The sequence below is a fragment of the Pholcus phalangioides genome, unplaced genomic scaffold (assembly GCF_987345545.1).
Source record: "Pholcus phalangioides strain wild (caught in Gottingen) unplaced genomic scaffold, Ppha-v1.0 ptg000024l_1, whole genome shotgun sequence".
Classification (NCBI taxonomy): domain Eukaryota; kingdom Metazoa; phylum Arthropoda; class Arachnida; order Araneae; family Pholcidae; genus Pholcus; species Pholcus phalangioides.
Window position 1 is genome coordinate 18,612,732 of NW_028301616.1, and position 15,046 is coordinate 18,627,777.

The 15,046-nt window shown below is 43.2% G+C and overlaps 1 protein-coding gene across 1 annotated transcript in view; it reads left to right on the plus strand.

Moving 5' to 3' along the window:
• Window positions 1-3,234: 3,234 nt before the first annotated feature.
• The window catches only part of LOC149068896 (CD9 antigen-like), a 67,341-nt gene continuing 55,529 nt past the window's right edge, over window positions 3,235-15,046 (plus strand). Inside the window, exon 1 of the mRNA XM_089250321.1 lies at window positions 3,235-3,518. Coding sequence (XP_089106447.1) covers window positions 3,453-3,518 — 66 coding nt within the window. The 5' untranslated portion in view covers window positions 3,235-3,452. The remainder of the gene's footprint in view (window positions 3,519-15,046) is intronic.

Sequence of the window (15,046 nt, forward strand, 5' to 3'; positions counted from 1 at the left end):
ATGAAAATTGGGGCAAAAGGGGGGGGGGGTCCTAAATATTTTTTGGTGCCCCGAAATTGCTGAAACGCACCTGGCCCTACCAGTGACGTATTTACGGGGGGTTAGCGGACTATGGCTCAGGGCTGCAAGTTTGAGTTATGCGAGTTGGCAAGAAACGTAAGAATGGAAGAAAAGCGGCAAAAATTTTTTGCTCACGGGCGGTAAAAACTGCCTATGTTAGAGAGCGATGGACTAGGTCAGCGAGTGACTAAATGAATTGCCTAGAGCAGTGGTTCTCAACCTTTAAAATCCCGCGGCCCGGTTGATTTTTTTGCCGTGATTGGAAGACTCAGCCATACACACGATTAATGAGAAATAAATGGGCAAAAATGAAAAAATGAACCACTCACGGCCCAGTTTGACTCAAAAGATTGGCCAAGAAAGAGTGCAAGTATGTGAGCGATGGAAAGAGTGACTTAGAGGCAGTGTTGTCTTAACGCATTTGGTCACCTGGGCACGGCCGGGAGGATGGGGGGGGGGCGTCTCAGAAAAATGAGAGGTAGTTTAATTTTTCGATAACTTGCCATGTAGGGTGTCAGTGAAATCAGTCCGGGGCTCATGGTAAGACGGCCCTGCTTAGAGGTGGAGGCATACTTACAGGGAAAAGGGGGGCGTTGAGCCAACACCCCCTATAGATAAAATCCCGTGCAAACATGGTTGATGGTTCACTGCTTTGTTATGACGTCAGCAGTGTGGAGGCTTTCTTATCTATAAGGGGTGTTGGTTGACCAGGTTATAGCCTAGGGCGGTAAATTCGAGGAATGAGTGGTCAAGGAAATCTGACTAGAATAAGAGAAGAGCGTCAAAGTTTGTGTAGCCCACGGGCGGCAAAATCATAAATTCGCCTCTGGTCCCCGCGTAAGGTAAGGACCAGGTGTGGATCTATGGGCGATCCTCTCCCCCCCCCCCCACCCCCAAATGTGAATAATGATAATGTTGCATTCAATAAATCCGTTAAAAATTACTTGTATCCAGGGCCGAAGACCTTCGTAGCCGGTCAACTTGTCGCGCTCAATTCGTCGCGGTACAAATTCGTCGCAGAGCCAATTCGTCGCGGTACAAATTCGTCGCAGTGACAATTTGTCGTGTAACCAATTCGTCGGGACGTCAATTTATCGCAGAGTCAACTCGTCACGCGATCTGTATGTAGGTTTTTTGTCTCATACGTGAAAAAATAAACATGAAGAAAAGTTTTTTTCCATCAAGAAATGCACACAGTTTACTAATTTTTTTTTTTTTTTGTAATTTCGAAAAAAAATCATCGAAATTACATCGAAATTAAAATTACAATTGATATTAATGTTTTATTATTCAACTATTGTAAATGTTAAAAAAATCATTTTTTCTATGATAAAATTTTAAAATTCTGTAAAAAAATGTCGGTGTTTATGATATTCCCCAAATTACAGTACAGCGGAGGCTCTCTTTAAGTGTAAACTGGTATCTGTCCCATGTGGAATCGAGACTCCCACCAACATTAACCACTACAGTATCTCCACAAGAACCTGAAATAATTAATAATTTAATTTAATTAATATTTCATTTTCACCGGATAAGCCACACTTGTCGCTTTCTCTCGAGATTTCCATTACTCGTAGCGAGGGGAGTTGGGGCGCACACCGAGATGATAAATTGTGATCACATACATTTTCAAAATTTAATTTGCACCGGATATGTTGCTCAAGTTAAAAACTCAAAAAATCCAACCAATAAAGTTCATAGGTTACATTCGAGCAAATGCAACCGATAATCTTATTGGTTGAATTTTTCAAGTTTTATAAAAGGACTTTTAGAAAACTTTCATAGTGTAATGCTAGCCTTAGATATATTGTCGGTAAAAAATTCCTCAAAGATGTATTCTCTACATGGCAGATACATATTCAATAGTGAATTAGGGCCATTCAAGTATTACGTAAGCAGATTTTCAGCCATTTTTGACCCCCTCCCCCTTGTCAGCAAAAATCAGCAAAACACTGACCCCCATCCCCTCCCCTGTAAGAGACCTTCAACCCCCCCCCCCCGCCATCAAAAGTCAACAAATCCGAAACTCCCTCCCCGATCCTGACGTAATACTTGAATGACCCCTTAGGCAAATTGTGCTTTGGGATGGGCATTGATCCTAATTTATCATCTTGGTGTGTTCGCCCAACGCCACTAACTGCGAGAAATGGAGATCCCGCCAGAAAGCGGGAGTGCGGCTTATACGGTGAAAATTTAATTTTGAAAATTTATTTTATCACAACTTATCATCTTCATGTGTTCCCCCAACGCCCCTCGCTGCGAGAAATGGAGATCCCGCCAGAAAGCGGGAAGTGTGGCATGAATACCATGAAAACTGAATTTTGAAAATTTATTTGATCGGCGTACTGATTCTGCGACAAATTTGTACCGCGACGAGTTTGTAGCACGACGAATTGACGCTGCGACAAATTGATTGCGACGAATTGTCGCGCGACAAGTTGATCGCGACGAATTGACCTAGACCCGAAGACCTTCTACGGGCACGGTCACAACTAGATGCTTGGTCACCCGGGACAAGCACACATTTTGACGCCCCCTTGTAATGTTGAAGGAGAGTTTTCTTAATGAAATTGGCGCCCCCTCGTGCCTAGCGCCCGGGGCACGACACCCGCCTGCTCTCCATGTTGCGGTCCTGTCTGGCGGCCCCTTAAAAAAGAAAAAAATTATACAATATAACTATAGATTTTCAGTGGCCCCCCCCCCCATTCAGCTCGGGGCCCCGGTTTTCTCCAGCCCAGTTACGGCCCTGCTTGTACCAACGTTTTTGATTTCAATAACAAATTCAAGAAAACTTCGACCAAAAAACGGAAAAAATCGGTTCATTTCTTTTCAGCAAAGTCGGGTTAGAGAGAAATCCGGGGCTGTCCGGAAAATACGGGACGAAATGCGGGACCACAACAATGTTGGGGGGGGGGGAATTCACCCCTCCCAACAGTGAGCTGTAGATCCGCCCCTGGTAAAGGGAGCAGCCCTGGGAAGAGGGAGTGCAAAAAGAGAGAGAGAGAAAAACCACACACAAAATTTCCGATTTCGTTTCGGATTGTTTCCGTTATTGACACAGAGATGGCGCTGAATCCACTTCGAGTCGGTTAGTGACGTAATCACGTCTCCATCGCAGGCCACCAATCAGACGACGGAGAGAAAGGAAAGAAAAAAAAGGTGCAGATTATAATGTTTTGATTCGAGAGAGAAGGAAACAACATCCGCTCTTTTTCAACATTCGCCACATGTCCTCAGCGACGAACGCCCACGAACCCTGTGTTGTACAATTAATTGTTGTTATTACGAGCGTCGTTACAATTGTGTGACTAGGATTCGATTGTTCTTTCCGGGAAAGGATCTTATTCGTTTTGTGAATTTCATTGTTGATTGGATTTGTTCTCACGTCATCAATGGCAGTCAGAGGTTGTTTAGCATGTGTCAAGTACTTGGTGATCTTGATCAACTTGCTATTTTGGGTGAGTACCTACCTATCTCCCTCCTCCTCACTTTGACAATAATTGTTATTATCCTCTGTAGGGTTGACTATTGGTGACATAATCTCTCTGTTGTGTTTTTGAGGTAATGCATTTCCTGTTCAACAATAGGATCAAATATTGATATTGATGATGCCAGGTGTCGGATTTATGGTTTTGCCGCCCATCCTAATAATTTTCTTGATCAGTGGCGGGCGTATTTACGGGGAGTGGGCGGCTTTGCGGGCCATATACCCCAGAGCGGCTATTTCGGGATGGGTAGTCAAGATTAGAATGGGCGAAAGGTAGAAAAAGTGATGCCAAATTGTTGTAGAAGCACATGAGTGACCCAGAAAGTTTGCAAGCATGTGAGTGACCCAGAAAGTTTGCAAGCATGTGAGTGACCCAGAAAGTTTGCAAGCATGTGAGTGACCCAGAAAGTTTGCAAGCATGTGAGTGACCCAGACAGTTTGCAAGCATGTGAAAAAGTGTGTGTGTACAAGCGTGTGAGTGACCCAGAAAGTTTGCAAGTATGTGAGAGTGTACACAAGCATGTGAATGACCCAGAAAGTTTGTAAGCATGTGAGAGTGTGTGTGTACAAGCATGTGAGTGACCCAGAAAGTTTGCAAGCATGTGAGTGACCCAGTAAGTTTGCAAGCATGTGAGAGTGTACACAAGCATGTGAGTGATCTAGAAAGTTTGCAAGCATGTGAGAGTGTACACAAGCATGTGAGTGACCCAGAAAGTTTGCAAGCATGTGAGAGTGTACACAAGCATGTGAGTGACCCAGAAAGTTTGCAAGCATGTGAGAGTGTGTGTGTACAAGCATGTGAGTGACCCAGAAAGTTTGCAAGCATATGAATGATGAAATGAGTGACCCAGAAAGTTTGCTATCATGTGAGTTACCTAGAGTGTGTACAAGCATGTGAGTGAACGAAAGAGTGGCCCAGAGAGCAGGCCGCAACTAGATGCTTGTCAGCCGGACAGAACACGCATTTAGGCGCTCTCTTGTAATGTTAAAGAAGAGGGCAAAGGGCGAGATTTGTGCCCCTCCTGGTTCGGCCAGGGCTGTAACTAACCCGAGCAGTTGGCCCCCTGCCTCCCTCTAGTTCCAGCGCACCCGATCCGTGACGTGGCTAGAGAGTGCATAATGATAGTAGTTGCTATAATGACCTGGGAAGCGAGGGTCCAGGTCAGTAAGTGAGCAGAGAAAGTGTGCAAGCATGTGAGTGACCAAATGAGTGACTTGGGGGACAGTGGAGCATTTGAAGTGCAGAAAGAGGGGCTACGTGGATGCGTCGCGGGCTGCCTAAGTGGCCTGGAAGTGATCTGGAAATGCGCCTCGGACCACCTGTGCCGTGGATCACTTAAGAGATCCGGAAACGTGTCGCGGGTTTTCAGGTCGCGGGCCACGGTTTGAGCGTGTGATTATTAGCCGGTCCTCCCCCCCCTTGTGGCCTCATCATCCTTCAAGTGACAAAATAAACATCCAGCAAAGATCGAAACCGATCCGAAAATCCCCCCTCCCCCTTCCCTGCCGGATCGGAACACGCCGCTCTTTTGCTAATTTGACACCTCGTCGGTGTTGACTCTTTTGGCGCGTTTATCAGAGCTCAGTTAATTGCGAAGTGATCAAGAAACACGCCAAGGTAATGGAAACCCCAAATTTCAATATCTGTTGATGAATTGGGAGGAGGGGGGGGGGGGGTGATGGTGCATCATTAGGCGCGTTATCCTCTCCGGCTGTTTGTTTCCATGGTGACGACGCATTTAACGGGTTTCCCCTCTCCCCCCCCCCCCATATCCACGATTTATGCCATTATCTCGATTAATCCGCTCTTTTGCGTTATAATTTCTAGGATAAGCTATTATTTATAGATTCAGCCCGAGAGGAAATATAATAAAAGCCAGGGCCGCCAACTAGATGCTTGTTCACCCGGGGCAAACGCGCATTGCCTCCCCTCCCCCCAGCATCAAAGGTGAAGTCGACGTCGACTGATCTAAGGCTGGGATTACACTATAAAAGTTTGATAAAAGTTCTTTTTATAAAACTTGAAAAATGATACCAATAAAATCAGCAGTTACATTTTCTAGAATGTGACCAATAATCTTATTGGTGGCATTTTTCAAGTTTTATAAAAGTACTTTTTATCGAACGTTCATAGTGTAATACTGGCCTAATGCATATATGTATAGATGAATAGACATCATCATCATCGTGCCCCTCACCCTGACTTCCAAGTCTATATCCGCCTATGAAGGAGAGGTTTCAAAACGAAATTCGTACCACCTCGGGTCCGGGGCCCGAGACCCTCCTGTTCCCACCCCCGATCGCGGCCCTGATAAAAACCCACAAGCAGCGGGATCGGATGCGTACTACCAGCTGTGGGTAGCCTTGGTTCTTGAATCGATTCTTAAGTGCGGAACAAAAACGATCCTTAGTTAAGAATGTGGTAGCAAAATTCCCTCTTAATTCTTAACTAAAGATCAAATCCATAGTTAAGAAGCGGATTCTTATTAAGAATCAGAAGTTGGTACATCCCTGCTTTGTTGGAGCCTGAATGGATATAATTTTGAGAGTAATTTTAATTCTCTCTTCGTAATTGTAAGGGGAGAAAGTACCCAAAATTCCCCGTTCCCTGCCATAAATTTGTCTCTTTGTCGCCCCCCCCCCACCCTCTCTAATGTGCATGTACACTGAGCTGCTATCTTGCAAAAGTGCCAGGAAACGCTTCAGAACCATTGAGCTGATTACTTTGCAGTGGCGAAGTTGCTTTGATCTCTTCATTTACGCTTTCATTTTTCCAAAATAGTTTTTGTTTTGTTACAAACGCGGAAAAACCGTTTTACCCGCATTTAACGCTCGAAACTGGTGCAGGGTAGTTTTTTGAGCATTTTTTAAACTGCAACCATACCTCTACGACGGACGGTTTATGAAATAAAGGCAGCATTGGCACTTACAGGACACCAGGGTTTAAGCTACGGTCGCATTTTTCGCAAAATGCGAAAAAAGTAGTACCCACTTTCGCAAAAATGCGTACATGAGGTACACAACGAGTGTACCACCAATCATTACATTAGGGGTCATTCAAGTATTACGTCAGCATCGGGGGGGGGGGGGGTTCGGATTTGCTGACTTTTGATGACAAGCGGTGAGGGGGTTGAAGGTTGCTGCCGTTATCAACCACCCTTTTTGAAGGTATGGAATATTCTAAGCTGCTGACAAGGGAGGAGGGGTCAAAAATGGCTAAAAATCTGCTGACGTAATACTTGAATGGCCCCTTAGCATTGTAGCATTTTACTAAAGCTTTTCCCCTAATTTTCGCTTTTTTGCGAAAGGAATTGTTTATCCAGCTTAAATCCTGCAGGACACCCTGTATATTTTCTCCCCTGGTGTACAATTGATGTATGATCACTTGTCGATCGACCTTTTTATACTTTGTTTAGCACTTCTCAGTCTTATTCATGAGTAAAAAAAGAAGCTAATTATATTAATATAATAAAATAAATGTAAGTAATATAAGTGTAAAATAATAAGTGCAATGTAAATGTAAGTAATTACGAATTACCGTATATACTCGTGTATAAGCCAAGTTTTTTTGTGGAAAAAATCGTTCCTCAAGTGGAGGGGGGATGTGGTGGCTTGTACAGTTAGTTACGGTCAGTTTTTAATGAGAAAATATCGAATGAAGTCATTTTTGTGTAGCAGTATTCGAGAAACCGGCATTATCGGTACCCCCCAAAACCGATAATGTCAAAGAAATCCAAAACATCATTGACTTTGATACCAACCAGGTGGGCTAAAGTCGATTGTAAAGCCTTATGTGGGCATCAAACAAGCCTCTCAAAGACTATTTGAGGAATTTGTGGGTCGCCGCTGATAAAGAAACTACAAAAAGTGGTACCTTGAAGAAACCTGACATTGGTTTAGTGCAGTGATTCCCAACGTGGGCGTTAATGCCCCCTTGGGGGCGATGGAAAGTTCCTGGGGAGGGCGGTGGAAGCTACGGGTATAACATAGCATCCTGTGGGTTAGATTGCTGGGGGGGGGGCTTATACACGAGTATATACGGTATATATATTAACTTTTGTTACATATGTTACTGCCAAAGCCCGAAGTTGGTCACTTTGAGAAGTGGCCAGCCCTGTTGATCCGGCCAATGTCGGAAATTCGGGTCTTTGTCGGGCTTCGGCCGGTCCCTTTATGTCGATCCCTATATATATATATATGATCACTAAGATATCGATATTCAGATTCCTTTGATCGTTTGGGTTGCCATAGTTAACTATAATAGTTATGGTTAGCTATGGCTGATTATAAAATTTCATAATTACCACAAAAAACTAATAGTATCCTTACTGCATCTATGTATCGTTTGTTTATATTTTTTATCATGTTTATTTCCAAAATTATGAGTATGTTCTGCATATTTAGTTTCTTATGTCGTTGAATTTTCAAATGCAACATTGAATACCTTGATAAAAAGTGCAAAGTGAGCTAATGCTTAGTCTACGTGAGAATTTGTTTTGATAGCGTGACACCATGCAACAATTATATACAATTAATATTTCCACTTCAAAATATGGAAGAGGATGGCAGCATCTGTAGGACACAAACATTCATAACTCTGATATAACTCTGAAATGATAGCAATTTTGTCATCTACCACACATTTAGGTTAACTAGGTAACCACCGATTTCCATGAGATCATAGGCGTACGCAGAATTTTCTCTAGGTGGGGGAGGGGTTGCAATACAAATTTTCTTCTGCGGGGGGGGGGTTAAGTTTTTTCCTGCAAAGTAAACACTATAATCCCGGGTGGGGGTTCCCCTCCATTGCGTACGCATTGCAGATGCATTGCGCCATATATGCTCAACCCATGGCACACGGGCCAAATGTGGCACATTCTGCTTTGCGGCTTATTATGAGGTTCTTAACACAGCAAATTTATTACATTATGCCCCCTTCCCCACCACCGTTTTTGAGGCAAACTGGTGTATTAACCCCGATATTCGAAGAATTTAAAGAGCGCAGCACTTCGTCCCGGTTTATGTCTACTTTCTCTTTAATAACGCGTTAATAAATGCGTTATTATAATGTCGCCCCCCATGGAAGGAAGAAGCGTTACATATAAATATTTTTTTTATGGCTGTAGTAATTGGGTTGAGAGCCTCTACACGGCAGTGTGCATGTTGATCTTGTTCCAACCTGAAAAAGAGGAGGACTCCCTTTCAAGGACCTAAATCAGAATGGGACCGCTGTATATCGAGTTTATACCGATACTGAAAAGATGTATGCGATGAATCTCTCTCTCTTTCACACATTGACTCTTTGACCAGGATATAAAGTTATTTTTAGTTCAAGGTGGGCAGGCAATGGGAGAAACGCGCGCAACCCACGCGCGTATGGCTATATTCTTGTTCTGGTGATGATCACATTGCTATTAAATCAGGTGATCACAACGAGGGAGTATGTGCGTAACCTCGACGATGACGTTCGTCTCTCGAGCAACCACTAGACCAGAGGTCTTCAACCTTTGTCTTGTCGCGAGCCAGGGTACGCCCGATTATGTTTTAATCCATGATTATGTCATGATATCCTATTAACTTGACTTAAATCATGATTACAATTTAAATCACGTGATTTAAAAAAAAAAATCATTGATTTAAATGGAAAAAATGTATTTTGTTTTTTCTTTACATAACTTCAATGATATTAAAGTAACCTGGTATGGTATGAATGCTATTGATATGTGGCAAAGTTTGTGATTAAAAGAAGTAGGCCTATAGAAGACCTTTTTTGGAGTAAAATATAGGCAGACTTGAACTTAATCCCTTATACAGTGCAGAAAGAAAACTGCTCTATTTCTAGATTTTGTGCATGGAAAAAATTGCCGAAAAATAAAGGGAGTTGAACCATCACCTGCTAGAGATAGAATGCCTCCGCACACTCTGCCTGTGACGTCAGTAAGTAGTCCATTTTCCCTCGGAATATTCAGGGGAAAAAATTCCCTGCTCGTGCCAGTATAACCAGAATAGAATTTGAAGCCAGTATCAATGTTGTGAGGAAAAGAAATGATCGAGCTCAGAATTAACGATTTCTATGCCCCACATCCAATCACTATGAGGCTTTTGTGAGGCAGTCAGGAAGATTCGACGCCAAAATGAGAAGAAACGAAATACGATGCTGTGTAACAAACTTGCTAGGTAGCCTGAATGACGTTTATGGCAAACACTGCAGAGGCCTTCCATCTCTAGGAGGTGATGGTTGAACTTGGCATTTAGCTAAACTGCACTAAGTATTTTCAATGCATTACAGTGTGGCACTAGGGCTCCCCCGTTTAAAAAACAGAGGAATTATTTATGATATAAAGCCTTGAATTCTATGCCCCAATTGCTAGATGTTTTACCGACAGAAATATTGTTGGGCTTTCGACTTTGCTTTTCGTATTAAAATTTAGAATTTGCTCGTTTTTTTCACTGAAACCTATTAAATCTGTGAAAGAATAAAAATGTGTAAACTATTAAGCAGAGCAACATGCAAGTCAGAAGCACATCCATTGATTGTGCAAGAAACAATCTTGTCAATAGAATTTGTGTTTTATTCAGTTGATGCTGAATGGCTCTTGAATTGTGATGTCTGCCTGCATCATGTCTGATACTGAGTTGCCACCACTCATTCACTTTGATTGTGGGGGGGGGGGGGATTGAATGTAACAGTGTGTTCAGTTGTGAACAAGTTGTTGATCAAGTGCTCGCGAACACGAAATCTGGCACGAGCGTCGAACACTCTAGGTGCTCGTGAACAACAGGTTGAAGATACCTGCACTAGACTTCTGTGGTCTTCTAATGTGCTTCATGCAGTATTTCTGCTTCTCGCTGGCCAGAAACGTGTGTACAGTGGATATAACGTTTTTCAAAATAGTCATAAAAAACGTTATAAGTGGGAAAACGCTTGAAACAGGAAATTTTAACCAGAATTGGGACTAGGCGTTGCCGACCGCAGCGCCGTACTCTGATTGGTTCCATACCTCTTTATTTGCATACGCATGCCTGTACAAGTTTTTTTGGCCCTTCAGTTTATAATAGATATGACATAATATAGCCTATCGGTTACATTCGCCCGAATGTAATTAATGGGCTTATGGGTTGTTTTTTTTCCTAAGTTTTGTGAAAGATCTTTTATCAAACTTTTATAGTATAATCCCGGGCCGAGCTTACACTATAAAAATTTTGTAAAAGCTCTTTTTGATAAAATTTTAAAAATTCCACCAATAAGATCACCGGTTGCATTTGCTCGGATGTAACAAATGAGCTTATTGGTTGAATTTTTCAGGTTTTACAAACGATCTTTTATGAAACTTTTATAGTGTATTCTCGGCCCTATAGAGAAGAGAATTTCGTATATAATATACGTTTGTTGTTTTGTGTCTATCACACTGCGACTTACAATCTCTCCCAAGAGAGTGAATTCGCGTGCCGTGTTTGAGCAGCTGCCCACGTGACAGGCGTCGTGGATGAATCCCTCAGTTCGACGGGAAAGTCTCTTACCCTGTATTTTGCGTGTAATTTACCTGGCGATAGACAGATTTCATTCCGAGAACTTTCCAGTCAATTAAACGCATTTACAAAGAGATCGATAGCACAACCAAACACAAAAACACCACGTGCCGCGATTTTCGTAACATGGACCTTGAGGATTTGAAGCAAGTGCTCGGTGTGTTGTTGACAGACAGTAGTATGTTACGAGATTGTCCGATTACTTTGTCGATAACACGCGCCATTACGAGTCGATAATACACGTTATATATAGAGAGAAATTGATCGCCATAGTGATGATAAAAATGACATTCGGTGACGTGGGTCCTGTTGCGGAAATAAAATCGGTGTCAAGCTTGGCGATTGCAACGACCCTGAATAAGTTTGAAATGACACTGAATATCTTCCAGCGCACCCCCCCCCCCCCGAGTTCCGTTTGGATTGAGGTAATGGTTGTGAGCAGGGCCGTCTTAAAAGAGCACCATGGCCCCCCCCCCCCCGGGCCAAGTGGTTTTTCTAAGGCCCTACCAGGTAAAGTTATAGAAAATTTCAACCAAATCTCTTTTGTGAGGCTCCCTTTTCTTTTGAGGTGCCCGGGTGGGCCCATGCGTTAAGAGGGCACTGGTTGAGATATTGGTTCTTGAGTTTTCGATACAACTGGTTGAGGGTAAGGTGTTCTTGCTGTTTGATGACAAATCTTTCCTTGGAATATTTCTTCGATGACAGAGAAATCTTGTCGTGAGACTAGTGTATTTGTCTCCCCACAGCCTGTATCAAAAGCAGAGTATTTACAGTTGAACTCTTAATTCAATTTTGAATTGCCAGAATGTAATTGGAGACTCCGCTGCAAGGCAGCACGATCTCTAGGTACATTAAAGAAGTGACACGCGACACACTGTTGGAAATTACTGACCTTTTAATGCAATGTTATTTATTCTCAAGATGTCCCACGGCACGTCTCTCCGGATAATCTCGCGGCACCCTGAGAGATGCAGCGACACACTATTTGGAATTCCCTGTGCCAGAGGCTTATTGGCGATAATTAGCTGGATGAGTGAGCGAGTTGTTGATCATTTTTGTCGCACCACTGTCATTTTCTGCACGCGAGGGCTATTCTGCACCGGGACATCCAATTTATTGTCGATTCCGAACGGCAGGCTTGTTTTTTATACTCATCGAGAGGTTGGTACGCTAACTTCTCGATGGGGGCGGCCCCTGCGGTAGCAATTTTTTCTGCGGTCGTGTCGTCGTCTCTGTTGTACCTCCGTGTCAGGAAAGTTTTGGGGGAAAGTATTACGTTAGCATCGAAAGGGGGGGGGTTTGAAGGTTGTTTACGTCATCAACCACCCCTCTTTGAAGATATGAAATATTCTAAGCTGTTGATGAAATTTTGCTGACGGGGGAGAGGGGTCAGTGTTTTGCTGACGGGGGGGGGGGGTCAAAAATGGCTGAAAATCTGCTTACGTAATACTTGAATGGCCCCTTTCTGACAAGGACGAACAGGGTATCGAACTCGCAACACCTAAACAGCCTTTGGTACTTTGGGCGAGCATCTTATGGACCTGGGCTACCGCGCCCGCGAGTTAAATGAGTAGGTGAGTGATTGATCAAATGAGGGAGCGAGTCACTTACGATCACTCGCTCAATGATGGGTGTTGGTCGTATCGTTGTAGTGTTGAGTAATTGTTGGCTAATACGCAAACTCATTCGCCCGTTCTGTAATACGGTTACTCATTCGCTCGGTCACTCATTCACCATCTCACGCATCCACTCACTTGCTCAATCACTTACTGAAGGTGAATTGTTGGCGGTGAATTTTCCTTGAATCTAAATGACTGTGTTGAAAATTTCTATATTTATTTCAGGAATGGCTTCTTCTGATGGCCGAAGATGGGCCATTTTTTTTTTCTCGTCGTTTTCCACAAAGTAAAAGGTGTTTGATGATACGGCCCGTCGTCGTTTCTCACGGAACTAATGTCACGAATTCCACACGAGTCATTAGTGCGTTATTTTCGAGTAGGAGAGACTGCCCCCCCCGTCCCATAATGACCATCCTGCCTTAATGGATGCTGCAGTGTATTATGAAGTCCCTCTCCCAGAGAAAGGAGTTTTTTTTACGTAATATCTCCTGTGTTTTCTTGATCACGTGACCGAGGCTTTTACTTTTTCGTTGTTTGAAAGCGAGGTCGTGGTCTATAAGCCGTCATTGTTCGACCTCTAGTGTTGGGGCGGCCCCCCCCCTCCCCCCACACACACACAAGTGAAAAAGGAATCTTCAAATGATGACCCATTTCACTGACGACGTATTTATTGCCGCATTGTATTTGGCCCGCTTCCATAATGAATATAAATACGAAAATGAGAATGTATAAAGAGGAGTTTAAGAAGGACCACGTGGGAAGTCCATGATGGTCGGGACCCTCGTTTTTTTTTTCGTATGAGAATGTGGGCGGATTCCCGAGTGGCTTTGAAAGGGGCATTATTGAGGTCAATTCGCCCGTAGCCATCTTTTTTTTTAACCCGGATTTGTGTTTTCAATAAATTACAGATAATAATCGATAAGGAGGAGCATCGCCAAATTTTCTATCTTGGCGTTGAAAAATTTTCGAATCAATTATAGCCTTGTTTTCTAAATATGGCTTCTCCAGTCGATTATTGGCTTTGGTGCTGAAAGACGTTTGGGAATCACTGGCTGTTTTGTAATGTGTTTCTTTTTTCGGTCTATGTCAGGGCAGGCTGGGTTTGGGCATTTTGTGGCAATATCTATATGCATGATCGCTTATTCTTGATGGCTTTGTTGCCCAACGTGTCATTGTGATGAACCAACCCGAAGTCATTTTTCACGGACGCTACAAACCATACATGCTCAACCCATGGCCCGCGACCTCAAAACTAATTTTGAAAAATAAATAAAAATAATTGAACTGAGCGTTACATTTTCTCCAGATCGCTTAAGTGACCTGCGGCTCAGTTTCATAGCACTCAAGCAGTTCGCGGCACATTTACAGATCACTTAATTGAGTGACGACTAACGCTTAATTAACCAGCGATTCTGTTGCAGATCAGTAAATTGAGTGGCTCGTGACATTCTGTGAAATGCAGTCGAACCCCGTTATAACGAACGCCAAGAGACCGGAGGAATCGCTTCGTTGAAACGAAATTTCGTTATAAAGGAATTCCAGGTTACCTAGCATTGTTCCTATGTAAACTTATTTGGAGGATTAGAAAAGTGTTCGTTGAAACGAAATTTTCGCTATAACGGTATTCGTTAAAACGGGATTCGACTGTAAATGAAGTGGCCCGCACTCTCCGAAGGTTTAAACACCCTTGCTATAAACCAGTGATTCCCAACGTGGATGTTAACGCCCCCTTGGGGGCGATGGAAAGTTCCAGGGGGGGGGGCAGTAGAAGCTACGGGTATGACATAGGATCCTATGGGTTAGATTGCTTTGGGGGGGGGGCGATGGGAGAAAAGACGTTGGGAAACTATGCTATCAACCAATGGATCCCAAGCTTTCTACGAGGAAATTTCGTCGCGGAGCGCTAATTTTGCAAACACTTGAACGATCTTGATACACCAAAGTGCCTCAGAATTAGGGATAGACACAATATGCATATCTTATAACACCACTCACCTGCGTGTGTGTATATATGTCAACCCCTTTTAAATACTGACTTTTTTGTACCAAATTTGAACGATGCATAGGTGGAGTACCAGCGACAAATATCTAAAATCAGTGTCTTTATTTAACGTTTAGGAAATAAAAGGGAAACAAGATATGGGAAGAGCATGTTTTCCATTGCCTCCTCGGTGGCCCTTCTCCTTTTGTACGTAATACTATATTTTTTTTTTACTCGTGAAACCGTAGAGAATCGGGAAGGAATGCTGAGGTAAAGAAAAACAATTCTCGTGTATAGGGTTACCAATGAAGCGTCTCGATGAGGGGGAAGAACAGAGAAAGGAGCTCGAGTGCAATTATGCTGTGTACT